The 17338-nt window shown below is 39.6% G+C and overlaps 1 protein-coding gene and 1 long non-coding RNA gene across 5 annotated transcripts in view; one reads left to right on the top strand and one right to left on the bottom strand.

Moving 5' to 3' along the window:
• Positions 1–4745, bottom strand: part of ARSJ (arylsulfatase family member J) — an 81394-nt gene extending 76649 nt beyond the window's left edge. For all 4 annotated transcript variants that reach the window (XM_063637959.1, XM_055274740.2, XM_055274741.2 and 1 more), the window contains exon 1: positions 4285–4745. In XM_063637959.1, the coding sequence (XP_063494029.1) occupies positions 4285–4682 (398 nt within the window). In that variant the 5' untranslated portion in view covers positions 4683–4745. The remainder of the gene's footprint in view (positions 1–4284) is intronic.
• Positions 4746–5475: 730 nt separating this feature from the next.
• On the top strand, positions 5476–6398 carry LOC129480703 (uncharacterized). Its single transcript, XR_008657108.2, has 2 exons — positions 5476–5583; positions 5672–6398. It is a non-coding gene; the product is annotated as an uncharacterized lncRNA (long non-coding RNA).
• The last annotated feature ends 10940 nt before the right edge of the window (positions 6399–17338 follow it).

Genomic DNA, 17338 nt, shown 5'->3' with positions numbered 1-17338 from the left:
ATAAAAACAAAACAATAAAACTCTTAGGGATAAAAGACCATGGTCATGATCTTGGGGTAGGGAGAATATCTTAAATAGGACATAAAAAGAAAAAGATTATAACGTGGATTACAAGAAAATTTAAACCTCCTGTTAATAAAAAAAAATGAAAAATCGCTAAAAAAAAACCAAACACACCAAAACCACCAAAAAACATACACTAAAAAACCAAAACGCTGTAGAGGAGAGTGAAGAAGCAAGCCACAGTATGGGAAAAGAGACTTGCAATACAAATATCTAACAAAGGAATAGAATATATAAATAACTACCACAAATTAATAAGGCAGAAACAATCATCTAAAGAGAAACTAGGCAAAATACTTGAATAAATGCTTCTTTAAAGGGGATATAAAATGGGTCCATAAAAATGTGAAAAGATGCTCTTCTTTATTAGTTGTCAGGAAAATGCAAATTTAAACCATAATGATGTAGCAGTGCATAATGACCAGAGTGGCTAAAATGAAAAAAGATAATACTAAATGTTAACAAAGATGTGAGGCAAGTAGAATATTCCATACAATTACTGGTGAGAGTACAAACTGGTAGAATCACTTTGGGAAACTTGAGCAGTATCTACCAAAACTGAACATAGACATCCCTTTAACCCAGGATTTCCACTTCTTGACAGATATCTAAGAGAAATGCATAAACTACGTTCACAAAAAACATATACAAGTATTTTTATGGTAGCACTGTTTATAACAACCCAACTATGAAAACAACCCAAATGTCTATTAACAGTAGAATGGATAAATAAATTGTAATATGCTTATGCAAAGGAATACTATTCAATGATAGTGAATATCTGCAGGCAACAACATGGAAAAATTTTACAAACTTAATGCTGAAAGAAACCAGACATAGAAGAGTACCCTCTCTGTAATTCCATTTGTATAAAGTTCAAAACCAGGCAAAATTAATTTAAGGTATGAGAAACTGGGAGAGTGATTATCGACGGTGAGGGATACCAGTTGGGTAGGAGGTTGTTTTAAGCACAGTGAATTTATCAAATATCCCATTAGAAATAAACATTATTTGAGTTACCTTTGCATTTCTTAACAGCGATCATCATGGTATTTCAAGTGGGATAAATGAGTAACAAAATAGTAAAAACACAAAATTACTATCAAAGATATGAATTCAATTCAGATTGTCAACCTTTCCTCCTCTAAAGTCTGCATAAAACATGTCTAGGTTTTGCAAAACTTATAATTCACTTTATGAAGCCTTCACTATATTCTCTTTTAAGAAAAAAATGATATTTTTAATCCATATCTTTATTTGCAAAACTGTAAAAAAAAAAAGTGAGTACATTACTTTGAAGTAAATCAAACACAGGCAGTCACTTTCCCAATCAACCTTTTATCTCATCAGGACAACTGTGAACACCTAGAACGCTGTTTCTCCAAGCCCAGTGCATAGAATCCCTACATCACTACCCTTCTTAGAATCTGTTGCAACATCAATATAAAATGGGCATAATAAGAGCAACTACCTAAAGTTGTTGCAAGGATTAAATGAGACAATGCATATAAAATTCATTACCCCAGAATACAGTGACTGTTCAGCAGACACCAACATTTAATACTAACAGTCTTAATTTATTTTTGATAATGTCATCATCACAATAACCTGACATGCTCATTAAATCACTGTTGATTTCTAGACTCAACCCCAGACCTACCAAAGATGAAGGGCCCAGAAATCTGCATTTTAAATAGCATTTGGACTGATTCTTTTTGCATACTACAACTTGAGAACTACTATCCAGAGATTAGGGCTCACTTCTTGTTTCTTCTTCATAGCTCCAATGCAGGGGTCTGTACACATGAATGCTTATTGACAGGCTGACTAATAATCAATATTGCCAGACTAGTATGATGTAAATTATTAAGGGAATCTTCAATTTGTTACAGATTTGTGTAGTAAAAGAAAATGGATTTTTAATTTTTGACTCCAGAAAAATATAAAGGGAGGGCTGTTTTGTTAATAGTATCAAAAGTAACTTCAGCTTCAATTATGTAAACTCTTTGTCATGTGAAGATATTTGAATCATGTCATGCTTCACATAACCCGTTTTATTTCTCTTAAAATAGTTTAGTTCATTTCAGTTTTTTTTATGGCTTCCTTTTTTAATTTAGAAGATCCACAAGGCATAGACATGTGTTCATAGAGAGAACAAATGACCGTATTCCCTGGGACCTGCATTATTAACTCATTTATGCCTAGTGTTCCACTATTGGAATTCTAAGCATGTGGGAGTAATTTATATACTACTGCTCAAGATCATTGCCAGGGTCTGATTGCAAAAATTCAAAAAATTGCAACCTCAGGCATAAATGGGTTAATAATGTGTCCAGAACTGGGCTTCCATAAGTGCTTTATTTCTTACATCTGTGTTCATTTAAATGAAGCTTCCAGCAATTTGTCTAAAAGGAGAAATTGCAAGTGAAAAAGTATTCAAATGTTTAATTCAAATAGAAATTTAAATCAAATCACAGTAGCTATTTGTACTTTTTGTCTATAAAAGTTATACAACCTGTTGCACTGAATAAAAATTTTTAATGAGAAAAGAAATCTCATCAGATGTTTGATTGCATTGAAATTACAGAGACATTAATCTTTCACCAAAGAGAAAAATTAGGAAATATTTCCACCTTAGTTTCTGTTTCATTTTATTAAGTAAACATAATGGTTAAAAGATAAAACCTACATATTGTTTCAGTGCAAGATAATGTTTAAGAACAAATTTTCTTGTTTGGTGAAAAGCCTTGAACATATGCTTTATTGTGAAAAATAAATTCATATAGTTCAGTTACATATTTTCAACCACTGTTGGCTATCTGTGTAAATGTAAATTCTATAAGTTAGTTGAAGAGGTCCAGTGAGGCTTTGTGAGACATTTATTTCATGAGCCAAATATAAGAGTGTTTGGAATTAGACATGAAGAACTTGGACCTCTAGGCCACCAGATACACTTATTTTCCAGCCAATAATCTACTCCTTTATAAATATCAAATACCCTTGATTTTCTGATGCCACAGTTAACCTTTAAAATGACCCTGAAGTACAGTGAGACTTTTCTCATTCTCAGGCGAGGGAAGGACAATAATTTTTTTCTTTTCTGGCAATGATGCTAAGTTCTGACAGTTTGCTAAGCAGTGGAAATCATGCTGTAAGCAAAAGTCTCTGTGAGACAGAGATTCTTACAAAATAGTCTTTATTTTTCCAATGGATACTGGCTACTTTTATAGGATCCAATTCCAAGAACAACTTCACAGAAGCAAGGGTTCCCTGTCCTGCAACTGAAATCACAAGACATAGATTGAAATGGCTAAGGCTTTTCTTCTACCTCTGTCCAGCTTAACCCCTGCCCTTCCTAGTTTATCTTCGTTCCACAGGCTGAATTTGTACATCCAAATAAATTCCAGTAGCCTGTGTTCTGATAGGATAGAGTAGAAATATGAAAATGTATGAACAATTTAAGTAGAAGATTTAGCTACTTAGCAAAGCAGCAACAATATGAGAAGCACTTTAGTTAAGCATCAAAATAGTCTGATTTCTGTTGGTTAGTCAGAAAATTCCAGACCTGTGAAGAGCAGCAGAAAACTGCAGATGAAGTTTGACTCCTCTTGAGCACTTACCATTGTATTTCCTTGCATTTTGAGAACTGCTTTGCTAACTAAATATGGCCTTCATTAGGGGGTCTCATAAGAGAAAATGACCCATCAAAGACCGAAGCAGAGTCATACATAAACTGGTCATATTTTACATTACTCTATATCTGTTTCGTTGGCTCATTTTCTCTGATAATTCAATTCTAGATTTAAGAATGCACCAAGAGTAAAAAAAAATTTTGATCTTTCTTATCAGTGACGGTGAGTGTGAATTCTAGTATGACATCTGAAACAAAATCTGAGCATGCTCAAAAGTAGAATAGATTTGAAACAGGAGACCATTTCTGGAAATCTCTGGTTGGTGGGTATCTATACGTTCTCATCTCATTTAAAAACTTACAATTGGCTCTAAAAGGGAAAACTAGACTACACTAGTGACTAGAAAATTGAGATCATTAACATTGTATCCATTTTAACACGGTACCCCAATACCATACATCATTCATTCATTCTTCATTCATTCAGTTGTTCCCCATAGTTTCTGTTACTCCCTTAAATTTGGAGCTGCATCTTCATTAAATGCTTAAGATTTCTCCAAGGAATAAATATAAGAAGTTGGAACACTTACTTTCCAGTAATAAACTGACTCCTGGATGGTGTGCAAATAGGCTGGACATAGTAGTTCTCCAGTTTAACTCCTTCGGCAGCGAGCTTGTCAAGAGTGGGTGTTTTAATCTCAGATCCGTGGTAACCCACATCTCTAAATCCCTGATCATCCGCTAGGATGAAAATGAGATGGGGCTGGGAGGTGGAAGTTGTGCTGGGCTCTAGTCTCTCTCCAGCTTGAGCTAGTAAGGCCCCTTCTTCCTCCTCTTCTAAGGCCTGGCCCCAGGACAGGTAACCATAAGTGAGGAGGCAGAGGATCCAGAATCCTGCCAGCGCCCCCGTTGCTAGCATCTTTCCAGGACAGACCCAGGCCTGTGGAGAAGGCGGAGGCGAATGCCCCGCACAGCCCCTGGGAGCCATTCACTCGGGTCCCAGGTGAGACTCCACGCGGAGAACCACGCGCCCCGCGCCGCTGCGGGCGCACACATGCACCCAACAGACGGTGAAGACTCTCCACCTGGCAAGAAATCCTCCTCTCTTCTCAGCTGTCACCATGTCCGACAACTTTAATCTTCCAGAAATGATGGCTTAATGGATGGGACTCCGGAAGAACAAGGAGGGCTCGCTCTTCTCCAGCATATTTCACTTTCTCCTCCTCCTCCCCACTCCCTAGAGCAGCTTCCACCAAGGAAAAAAAAAGAAAAAAGTTAATATCTCCACCCAAAAGTTCTCTGGAGAAAAAAACCAAGCAAGGAATTGAGAATCACACTGGACAGGAACTTTTCGTGGCCAGAGCGCCCTCGACGTTGGGGAGCGAGGCTGACTGTCCTGGGTGTGCTGGTACGGAGGGCGGCGGGATTGGCCGTCTGTCCTACGGTCCCCACACCTGGAAAGAACTGCGAAGTGGACGCGTCGCGTCTGGCTCTGATCGGACAGATAAACTGCCGTAGTGGACCGGCCTCCTGATCACCTTCTCCACTTTCCCAGGGCTATTTTCCCCAGTCCTTTCCTAGGCTTTTGCCAATCTCCCCGACACTCACCAGGCGGCGAAGTGAGGAAGAAGCGGTTTCCTGATATCCCTCCACCTCCGCAGAAACTCCGGGCAGCAATTCCTTTTCCCGGCTGCTAGGGAGCCTGAAGGCCAAAGCCGGGTCCGTAGCCCCGCGGCCGGTCCGCACAGAGCCTGCTTGGTCTTTGCGTAGTTGGCGCACCCGGCGCAGGCGCTGCAAGCTGCGTGCGTTTTCTCAGCTAACTTATTTAGCTTTGGCACTCCGAGTTCTTTTGCCTCCTCCCTCTTTTCTCTCCAGTGAATCACAGAACGGTACTTTCTTCCTTAGCTCCCCCGGGAAGAGGGGGAGGGGGAAAAGGAAGGTTTAGAGGCTCAATCTTTCCTTTTTCTTTTCCGGGAGGTGGATGGCCAAGGCAGAGGAGGCTTTGCCAGAGGGAGAGCTGCGTGCTGCTCGAGCCTGACGGGACTCCGGAGGATCCCCCTGGGCTACCGTGTCCCAAGAGTGTCGCCTCCTGCCCATCACCCCACGAGAGGGAAAGGACAGCGGCGCGAATGAGGAAGAGTGAAGCGGGCACTTCTTTTCATGGGTCTGTTGGTGAAGAGCCCCGTCTCCTATCCCTAAAGTTGCGCGTGCAAACTTTTTCTAGCTTCTGGAGGGAGTGAGAGAGAAGGAGCAGGAGTAAAAACAAAATGCGTATGACACTCTTTCCTCTTTCCAACTTCCTTCTCAGGTTTTCCTTTACTAGTCCCGCCACCCCCATCATTTTCCTATTCCTTTTGTCCCTACCTTTTTTTTTTTTTTTCCAGTAACGACAAATTTTTAAGTTTTATTTCCTCTCCCAATAGCTGGCTTTTACAGCCTGATTCTTCGTTACCTTTTCCCTATGTGAAGATACTGGAATTGCCCACTCCCTCTTTTACCTTTCCCCCAAACTTACCCACAGGGTGTCTCCAGCCAAAAGCGTGGAGAGGAAGTGTTATGCATTTCTCCTTCAAGAACCGCGAAGCCAGTCTGCATTCCTGCATTAAAGAAGCCAGTGTTTCCCATCCAGTAATTCAGGGAGCTTCATCATTTTTTTCTTTCTTTCTTTTTTACTGTGTGGAGTAAAACCATTGTAAAAACTTGTCTTGGTTGTGAAAATACTCTTGATTTTACTAGAGTCATAGTTTTAAAGTCCTGCTCAAAGGCAGAAGAGGGATGTATAGTACAGTCTCTCTTTATAGAAGAGGCAATGAATGCCAAGAGCCACTGAGATATTTTTTCTACCACCAAATTTATTCAACAGTTACTTACTGAATACCTACTGTGAGCTGGCACATACCATGTCAGATTCTCTCAATTGACTGAAACATAAATCTAGGTTTCATTTAGCCATTTATTTCGAATTCTCTCCTGTTACTAAAGATCCTGCTGAGTTCCCAGGCAAAACTTTGTGAAATGGTAACTTTGAAAGGCGCGATGGTGCTCTGTGAAGTTAACCTTCCTAGCTGCTGTAGGCCATCTGGTCTCTGTTCTTCCTTGCAGACCTTCTGGCTAATCTGGGGAGAGATAGTCAGTTTTAGAAGCCATGTTCAGAAATGTGAGTTTAGCAATTCTGTAAGTTAAGTCACCAAATATGTAATGAGAGTACTGAGTGTCAGGGGATTGAAAAACACTGAGAGGTAGGGCCCTAGGCTTAATGGGCCTAGCCAGGTGCTTGAATGGGAAAGATGCAAACATTCTGATCAATCTAGCCTTTTATTTGGGGAGATAGTGACTTCTTGTGACATAGCACAAGAAGTATCCATGTTCTGTGCGAGAAGGAGACACATTTTCAGTTGAGGTTCCAAGCAATAATAATAAAAAAAAATCAAAATGTATGGAATACTTACCATGTGCTAAGCATAGTACTCTATATACTGATACATACACACATATACAGTCGCATCTATCAGGGATTAGTTTCAGAACCCTGAGGGATACCAAAATTCATGGATGTTCAAGTCTGTTATGTAAAATGGTGCACTATGTGTATAAAACCTACATATTAATATATCTTCTATGCTTTAAAACATCTCTAGATTACTTATGATACCTAATACAATGTAAATGCTATGAAAATAGTTGTTGGACTGTATTATTTTTATTGTTGTATTGTTTTTTTTTTTTGTTTTCTTCTTTCCTCGAATATTTCCAGTCTATAGTCGGTTGAGTCCCATAATGTAGAACCTGCGAATACAGAGGGCTGACTGGGTATGTTTGTTTATATAGTGCTGTATACAGTTTATTTCTTTTCCTTATATATCAACCTTATGAGGTATTCTTCCATCCAACAAGTATTTGGGGAGCTGGGCCAATGCTAGCAGATGGGAAGGTAATGATGCAATAAATCAGTCTCTGCTCTGTTGGAATATACACCAGAGTGGAGAAGAAATACATTCATCAATGAATCACCCTACAACTCCAATAGTTACTTACTATATTACTTACTATACAAATGTTCTGAAAAAAGGAACATTTTCAAAGAAATTTTAAAACACAAAAAATGATTTAGACTGGGTACAATTACTGGGTGAGGTGGTTCAGGGGAGTGATCTTTAAACTGAGGGCATGTTATTTTGTTTGCCATTGCCTTTCTACAGAAAATTTAGACTTAGAAATCTGACTTCAAAGCCGATGGTTTACAAAAGATATTCTTCCTACAAATGGGCTTTAAAGTCTTTGCCAGCCACATAGCACAGAGATAACACAGCTGCTAGAGTTAGAATTCTAATCCCCACACGAGGCATGCAGACACTCTACGCTCAGGATAGAAGGACTGAATTCAGGCCCTAAAAGGTCATTTCTGGATTAAACAGCACTAACACTAAGAAAGACTAAGAACTACTAACAATTAGTAATAAGAGCCAAGAAACAAGAATGGCCATGCCACAGTAGACCAAATAAGATGTGACTCAAAGAGGAAAATCAAAGTCAGCTGAGTGCCCTACCCACAGTAGGTAGGACTTATTTCACATCCCTAAGGAAGACACGGAGAATGACATCAGAGTCTATTGAACGCCCTAAGCTTTATAGTGCATATACTGGTATTATAAGAACATATGCTTTGCATTTCTCATTATAGGTTTGGGTTTCATGCGCTCTAAGCAACAGTTTTAGTGTTCTCATGAAGTCTCCAGTTAAAGACCTTCTGTAACTTACTAGATCTTTCCTGATTTTAGAATCAGCATTTTAGTATTCAGGCATCGGCTGCCCTTACAGACTTCCATCTTAGGTTTATTTCAGCTTGAATATGCTTTTATTACACATAAACTCTGGTTGTGGAATGGTTATATAAAAATTTAAGCTGTTATTTGATTCAGAAAAAAAAATGAAAGAAAAATAGAATTGCCTAGAAATGAAATCTGTATGGACTGAGTCTTCAAGTAAGGGCTAATCAGGAGGTGAGATGAAGCCATGCCTTAAAGTATGATAAAAATTTAGGAAGGAGGAGAGAAAGTTAAAGGAAGGACATTTCAAATTAAAGAAAAGAGAAAGCCAGTTTGCTGAACACATGTTTGGATTGGAAGATTATGAGAAACAATGTTAGGAAGTTCAGGTGACACCAGATTTGAGGGACTTTGAAAAAGTATGAAGAGCTGGAACTTGATTCTGAGGGCATTAGGAGGAATGAAATCCTTTGAGTAGGACATAACATGATAAACTATTTTAGTGAGGTGATTTCTGGGATGGATTTATAAGGATAGAAGTTACAAATGAGCTGCTTCAGTCGATCAAAGTTTGAAGAGTTGTAACTTTACTCTGAGAGTACTGAATCTGTTGACTTCTTATTGGGTTTTTTTTTTTCTTGATTAGAGTAAGACATGATGAAAAATATAGGAAAAGAATTCCCAGGGCATTTTCAGGGAGAGACTTGAGGGAGTAAAGACTAGAATCACACAGCTGCCACGGTGTGTAAAAATTGTACAGCAAAATATTCCTTAGGTTAAAAAATTATGCTTTCGTTTTGTTACCTGGTGGGAGAAGAGCATTTATTAAAAACAGAAATATTTAATCAACTAAGAGGGGGGCAAAAGGGACAAAAGAATAAGAGACCCAAGATAGGACCTTGTTTGATTGGATAATAGAAAAGAATGAGTAGGTTAAATTGGGATAATGGCCACTAACAAAAAGGGATGGTATGAATAAGGCACCACAGGGTGCCCGCGGTTCCTCAAGGGACAGACCAAGGGTACTGGATGCCCAGAGGTTGGAGGGTGGAGTGAAGGATGGGGTATGGGGAGCCTGTCAGTCAACATAAAAGCTAAGAAAATTACAAGCAAGCAGTAAAGTGGGTAGCTAAACAGTATTTCTTTGAAACATCGATGTTAAATCTCACCATTAAAATGACATTTCCCACAGCCTCCCAGTATGCATGGACTGAATAGCTTATGAATTTCATATACCTGAAAAAATATTTGAAGGGATGCCTAGTAGGACAGCATGACTGCCACACCATTCCCGTTTCTTCTGTAGGTACTTATTTTCAGCTAAACATATACTCAAATTTCAAAAAGATACAGCTAAGTGCAGATTTAAAAATAGTGAAAACAGCCAATCCAGAGACTTAAAGACTATTAAAAAGATTTAAAACCTGATTGCAGCTTGGTTGCATTTATAAGTACATTAAATACTCAAAATGAAGGAATGTCACTGTGTTTAAATTAATACACAAATAGTCTAAAACAGATGTTTACCCTAATATGATCATTTTGACATGGATGACATATAATAAACTCCTTATTAAGTATTATTAACTCTTTACTAGGCTATGGAACTTAGGCTGCTTTGAGCCATTAAGTTATCACAAGCAACATCCATTTTCTGATCAAGACCAAGTAGGATGGCTAACTTGCTGGTTTAGTAAATGTTAAGTTGAGTTTGCTTCTGATATGGTTTGGCTGTGTGCCCACCCAAATCTCATCTTGAATTGTAGCTCCCATAATTCTCATGTGTCATGGGAGGGACCTGATGGGAGATAATTGAATCACGGGGGAGGGTCTTTCCCATGTTGTTCTCATGACAGTGAATAAGTCTCACAAGATCTAATGGTTTTATAAAGGGGAGATCCCCTGCACATACTCTCTTTCCTGCTGTCATGTAAGACATGACTTTGCTCCTCCTTGGCCTTCCACCATGACTGTGAGGCCTCCCAAGCCATGTGGAACTGTGAATCAGTTAATCCTCTTTTATTTATAAATTACCCAGTCTCAGGTATGTCTTTATGAGTAGCATGAGAACAGACTAATATAGTAAATTGACACCAGCAAAGTTGGATGCTGCTGTAAAGATACCTGAAAATGTGGAAGCAACTATGGAACTGGGTAACAGGAAGAGTTGGAACAGTTTGAGGGCTCAGAAGAAGACATGAAAATGTAGAAAAGTTTGGAACTTTCTAGAGACTTGTTGAATGGTTTTGACCAAAATGCTGATAGTGATATAGACAATGAAGTCCAGATTGAGGTGGTCTCAGATGGAGATGAAGAACTTGTTGGGAATGGATTAAAGTTCACTCTTGCTATGCAAAGAGACTAGCAGCATTTTGCCCCTACCCTAGAGATCTGTGGATCTTTGAACTTGAGAAAGATGATTTAGAGTATCTGGGGGAGGAAATTTCTAAGCCACAAAGCATTCAAGAGGAAGTAGAGCATTAAAGTTTGGAAAATCTGCATTCTAACTATGCAATAGAAAAGTAAAACCCATTTTCTGGGGAGAAATTCAAGTCTGCTGCAGAAATTTGCACAAGTAACAAGGAGCAGAATGTTAATCACCAAGACAATGGGGGAAATGCCGCCAGGGCATGTCAGAGACCTCTGTGGCAGCCCCTTCCATCACAGGCCTGGAGGCCTGGGAGGAAAATATGGTTTCCTGAGCTGGGCCCAGGGGCCCCCTTTCTGTGTGCAGCCTCAGGACATGGTGCCCTGTGTCCCAGCTGTATTTATCAGCTCCAGCTGTGGCTAAAAGGGGCCAACGTACAGCTCAGGCTGTTGCTACAGACAGTGCATGCCCCAAGCCTTGGTGGCTTACACATGGTGTTGGGCCTGTGGGTGCACAGAAGTCAAGAATTGAGCTTTGGGAACCTCCACCTAGATTTCAGAGTATGTATGGAAATGCCTGGATGCTGCAGGCATGGACCCCTCAGGGAGAACCTCTGCTAGGGCAATGTGGAAGGGAAATGGGTTGGAGCCCCCACACAGAGTCCCCACTGGGGCACTGCCTAGTGGAGCTGTAAGAAGAGGACCACCGTCCTGCAGACCCCAGAATGGTAGCTCCACTGAGAGCTTGCACCATGTGCCTGGAAAAGCAGCAGACACTCGATGCCAGCCTGTGAAAGCAGCCAGGAGTGGGACTGTACCCTGCAAAGCCACAGGGGTGGAGCAGCCCAAGGCCATGGGAGCCCACCTCTTACATCAGCGTGCTCTGGATATGAGACACGGAGTCAAATGAGATCATTTTGGAACTTTAAGATGGAATGACTGCCCTGTTGGAATTTGGACTTGCATGGGGCCTATAGCCTCTTTGTTTTGGCCAATTTCTTCCATTTAGAACTGTTATATTTACCCAATGCCTGTACCCCCATTGAATGTCGGAAGTAACTAACTTGCTTTCGATTTTACAGGATCATAGGCAGAAGGGACTTGCCTTGTCTCAGTTGAGACTTTGAACTGTGAACTTTTGAGTTAATGCTGAAATGAGTTAAGACTTTTGGGGGCTGTTGGGAGGCATGATTGGTTTTAAAATGTGAGGACATGAGATTTGGGAGGGGCCAGGTTTGGAATGATATGATTTGGCTGTGTCTGCACCCAAATCTCATGTTAAATTGTAGCTCCCATAATTCCCATGTTTCATGGGAGGGACCCAGTGGGAGGTAATTGAATCATGGGGGCAGGTCTTTCCTGTGCTGCTGTCTCATGATAGTAAACAAGTCTCATGATCTCTGATGGTTTTATAAAGAGGAGTTCCTCTGAATACACTCTCTTGCCTGCTGTCATGTAAGACCTAACTTTGCTCCTCATTCGCCTTTTGCCATGACTGTGAGGCCTCCCTAGCCACGTGAAACTGAGTCTATTAAACCTCTTTCCTTTATGAATTACTCAGTCTCAGGTATGTCTTTATTAGCAGCATGAGAACAGACTAATACAGCTTCCTTTTTTTGGAAAGTCTCTGTTGATTAGTAACAGTAATAATTTGTCAAGAAAAGATGAATGATGTGGGAGAATTAAAGTTCCAACCATGTATAAATGTAGCTACCCAAAAGTAGCAAGGTTTTTGACATCAGAAACTCAGAAAATATAAACTGTCAAAAAGATCTTTCTTTCATTCAACAAACATCTTTACCCAAAAGCAGACTTTTAAACAGAATTTTTATGATGAGAAAATCCTAAAATTTCTACATTTTAAAAATCCACTCCTATTGCTTAAATTGTAAATAAAATTCTATATTATTTACATAGAGATTTTGTTTAGACTATCAATTCCTGAACCTACCTGGACATTAGAATCCATTAAGGATCTTTTTTTTTTTTTGAGACAGAGTTACGCTCTTGTTGGCCAGGCTGTAGTGCAATGGTGCAATCTCAGCTCACAGCAACCTCCATCTCCTGGGTTCATGCGATTCTCCTGCCTCAACCTCCCCAGCAGCTGGGATTACAGGTGCCCAACACAGTGCTCAGCTAACTTTGTATTTTTAGTAGAGACGGGGTTTCACCATGTTGACCAGGCTGGTCTCAAACTCGTGACCTCAGGTGATCTGCCCACCTCAGCTTCCCAAAGTGTTGGGATTACAGGAGTGAGCCACCATGTCTGTCCTAAGGATCTTTTTTTAAAAAAGAAAATTCCCAGACCCAAGACCTAAATCAAAATACTCATAGTCTGCAACTATTTATGTTACAGATAGTGCTACAGATGATCCTGTGTGTGATGAGTTTTGAAAACCACTGATTTACAATTTAAATTATGAAAAAGTTTTAATAGGACTGCTTACTTGGTAAAGTTGGAGTCATTTACCAAATGCAATATGGGAAACAGCTGAAAAACAAATGGGCAAGTCTAGAGTCGAAACATCTGAGGGCTGAGCACCTAATTTCTGTCAGATGGCAGGAAGCAGCAAGGTTGAGATATGGCCAAGTCACCAGGATCAAGAAAAGAAGGGAGAGGCATTAAAGCCTAAGTGGGTGGATGCCAGAGGCAACAGTCCATGCAGGCATTGCTGGATTCAGATACATTCAAACAAAAGACCAGGAAACAAGCTAAATTCTAAATCCAGCTCCTCCAAAGTGAAGTCTTTAGGCAAGATTCCTGGCATTCTCCTCGTGGCATGGGCCAGAGGTGGGAGGCACTGACCTCTTGAGATTAAAGTGGGCTGCTGTCTAGTTTCAATGGGTCTAGACAGATGTGGAATCCAGAGTCAGGCTAATCCATAAGAGTAAGTGCCTGATGTGGCATCCAGGAAGCAGTAAAAAATAATGTGAATTAATAAGACATCCAGTGGTAAAATCAATAGAAGTTGGTGATTGGAGAATAAAAATGAGGGAGGAATAGATGATTATCCTCAGTTTCTGGTTTGAGTAACTGACTGAATAGTGGTGCCATTTATAATGGTAGAAATCCTGAAGGAATTTAGCAGGTTTGGTGAATAGGTGGAAAAAAAATTACTTTGATTTTGAGGTCTATGAAGCATCCCAATAGAGGGGTGCAGTAGGGAGGTGCATATATGGGCCTTCACCTCAGGGAAGAGGGCAGTATGAGAAATTCCACTGGCCTCTAGATAGAGTAGACAGAATTTCCATGGAAAGGTAGAAAATAAGTATGAGAACGGGGTCTGGGAGAGAACTCTTTAAGGATAGGGAAAATGACATGAGGTCCATAAGGAGACAAGAAGTCATGAGAGAAACGTAACTGTAAAGATAGCAGCATTTATTGAGATTTACTTAGTAATGGTATGGTTCCAAACTATGCTAAGTGGTTTTACGTGAACTATCCCCTTGCTCTTTGTAACCACACTATGCAGGTAGGGACATATGAGGAAACCAAGGTTGAGTTACACCAGGTGGCTGTACAAAGAGTAGGAGGCAGAATAGGAACATCATAAGAGAGCAGGATATCATAGCACCAAGGGCCAGTAAACCGGCACACCAGGGAGTAGGAGAGGTTGATAGAGTCAAGAGTAATCAAGAAGACCAGTGTCATAAGGCACATATTCTAGCAGGTTTTACTTTACAAAGATACAGTCTCTGTGAATAGCTAACTAATGCCTTTTTCTTATGTGTGAGTTCACTGGCATTGACAAAGATAGAGTTCTAAAGTGTTAAAGTATTGATAAATGAAATTAGCTTGAAAAGAAAACACGGTTTTACCCTGAAATCTATATAAAAGAACTGATAACCACCAAAAAATATAAACATTAAAATAAACAAGATGAGACATGTGGTTTCATGGCGTAGCTCTTCCTTTTATGTCTTTGAGATATATGACAATTCACTTAAATTTTCGGAGCTTCAGTGACCTCAAATTTAATATGTATTTCATAAAAGTATATGTTTATATTGGAAGATGAAAGAATTTGAATAAACATGTTTGAATAAATTTTTTTCAAAACTAAGAACTAAATATTATAAAGATGGTTAAGAGCATAGACTCTAAAGCCGTCCTGTGCACTTGCTAGCTAAATGACTTAGCCTCTCCTTGCCTCATTTGTCTCATCTCTAAAATAGGGATAATAATAGTATCTACTTCATAGTGTGTCACAATCATTAGCTATTGCTAAATAATGCTGCTTAGCAAACCATCCCAAAACTCAAATCAACAATAATTTATTCTTACAAATCTAAGCATTGGGCCAGCTTTGCCCCAAGTGTTTCCCATGTCCTCCTGAGATTAGTGATGTAGACACATGTTCTTTCATGGCAATGGCTGAAGTAAAAGAGAGCAAGCCCCATCAAGGAAGCACATATCAGACTCAGAGTATCTGCTTCTATCCCATTGGCCAATGCAAAACACATGACCAAGCCCAGAGTCAAGAGATGGGAAATACATACCTCCCAGGAAGAGATTATAACAAAGCTGTGGACATAGGAAACAGGGAAGAATTGGGGCTGATAATTACATTTACCATGGTTGTTTTGAGAATTATATGAGTTAATATGTGAAAAGCACATAAGAACAGTGCTAGGTCCATTGTAAGCAATATTAATGTTTGCTTTAATTTGCTATTCCTATTATAATTCTTCATATATTAATTTATAGCTTAATGTCATTACATCAAAACCTCAATCTGATGACAATAATTTGGAACCTAACATATGGTAATCTCAAAGCAGTAACAAGAAGGCCCCAACCTTATTATACAGTAGAACATAATATTATACACCAGTAATAAATACTGGTTAGTGAAAGAAAGGAGAGACAAAAAATAAATCTCATGCTGTAAGAAAATAATGTGAACATAAACTTTTCAAAATGAAATAAAGGGTAAGCATTCTGAGTAATAAACAACATTTGAATAAATGTGTTGATACGTGTTGCATAATTGTGTAGATTTCGGGGTAAAGCCCTGTTTTCTTTCCAAGCTCATTTGTACTTATCAATACTTTGACACTTTGGAACTGTATCTTTGTTGATGACTGTGAATTCACAAATAAGAAAAAAGCATTAGTTAGCTATTCCCAGAGACCTTATCCTAAAAAAATTGATCCGCATCTTATAGCACATGCCAAAAGAAAAACATATCTAGTTGAAATTGGAAAGCTAAATGAAAAAATATTAAAGTAAAGAAACCCAACAGAAAATTTAATTGAAATATATGTGGGTAAACTGTTCTATTTTCATTTTTTAAATGATACAGAAATTTCAAAAGCACATGATTGATTATAAAATACATTAAACAGACTATTAAATCAAAAGTCTTAACTGAGGTGCCAAGATTCAACTCTGTGATTTTCCAAAGAAGTGTGCCAGAACAAGGTGCCAATTTTCAAAGATTATTAAAAACCAGTTGGACAACTCTTAAAATTCCTACTCATATCAAGGTAATAAAAGGGTCACATCACAGAGGATTTGTGAGAGACATTTTTTAAAAGTTGATGTGCCCTGAGTACACCTACACCTGCCTACATAGTCCAAGATGGGAAGGTGCTGACCTGACCCATGAAATTCAAGTGGCATCTGGCTTCTGCCTAGGAAAGCCTCAGGACTGGCCGCTGCTGAAGCACAGGAAGGGAGGAGGTTACAGAAGCTGGCTAGCTCTCCACGAGTTTGTCGGGGTGAAGGATACTTGAGTGTTCCCTGGAAACCAGGTGTGGGCCACATGTGAAAAAAGCTGGCCTGGGGTTGCCTTCGGTCCTGTGCAGGAGGGTTTCTTGCAGTCTTGAACAGACCTCTATAAAGAGAATCAGGGGTAGTTCTCCGCTCTAAGGGGTTGACTCCACAGAATATGCTTGGAGATACCTTGTCTCATTTCAAGGGAACTGTAGATAGGAGATGCTCAGAGGTTGGTGGGGAGCCTGTATTCAAAAGATCATCTTTGTACACCTACCAGCCCCAGAGTGCACCATATTGGTCATTTAAGTACTCTTGTCTCTGTCTACACATTGATCCTGGAGGAGGAGAAGTTCAAGTTAACAAGCTAGGAAATACTAGGAAAGCCTCAGGACCGGCTGCTGATGAACCAGAGGAAGAGAGGCAGTTACAGAAGCTGGCTGGCTCCTCATGAGGTTGTTAAGCTAGGGAAGGAGGAGTAGCAATACTAGGCAGAGAAAGGGAGACATATTCTAGTTTTCCACACTGAAGTAGTACTGACCTGGGAAAGGACAAAAGATTTACTTAAACTAAACTCTACAGTTTTTATAATATCTTTTTGGACATCCGAATTCTAAATTGAGATCAGGTTTTGTGATGTTCAGCACCCATGAGATCATTTGTTGGTTAAGAGTGACTCCAGAAGTCTCAGAGGTCAGAGAAGTCAGGCCCACAGAACTTAGTGTGACATTGAGAAATAAAAACAAAGATGCTCACATAACTGGTTTTGCTTGTTCAGTGTAACAATTAGAT

The sequence above is a fragment of the Symphalangus syndactylus genome, chromosome 4, assembly GCF_028878055.3.
Source record: "Symphalangus syndactylus isolate Jambi chromosome 4, NHGRI_mSymSyn1-v2.1_pri, whole genome shotgun sequence".
Taxonomy (NCBI): domain Eukaryota; kingdom Metazoa; phylum Chordata; class Mammalia; order Primates; family Hylobatidae; genus Symphalangus; species Symphalangus syndactylus.
This window is presented reverse-complemented; position numbering and strand designations above follow the sequence as displayed.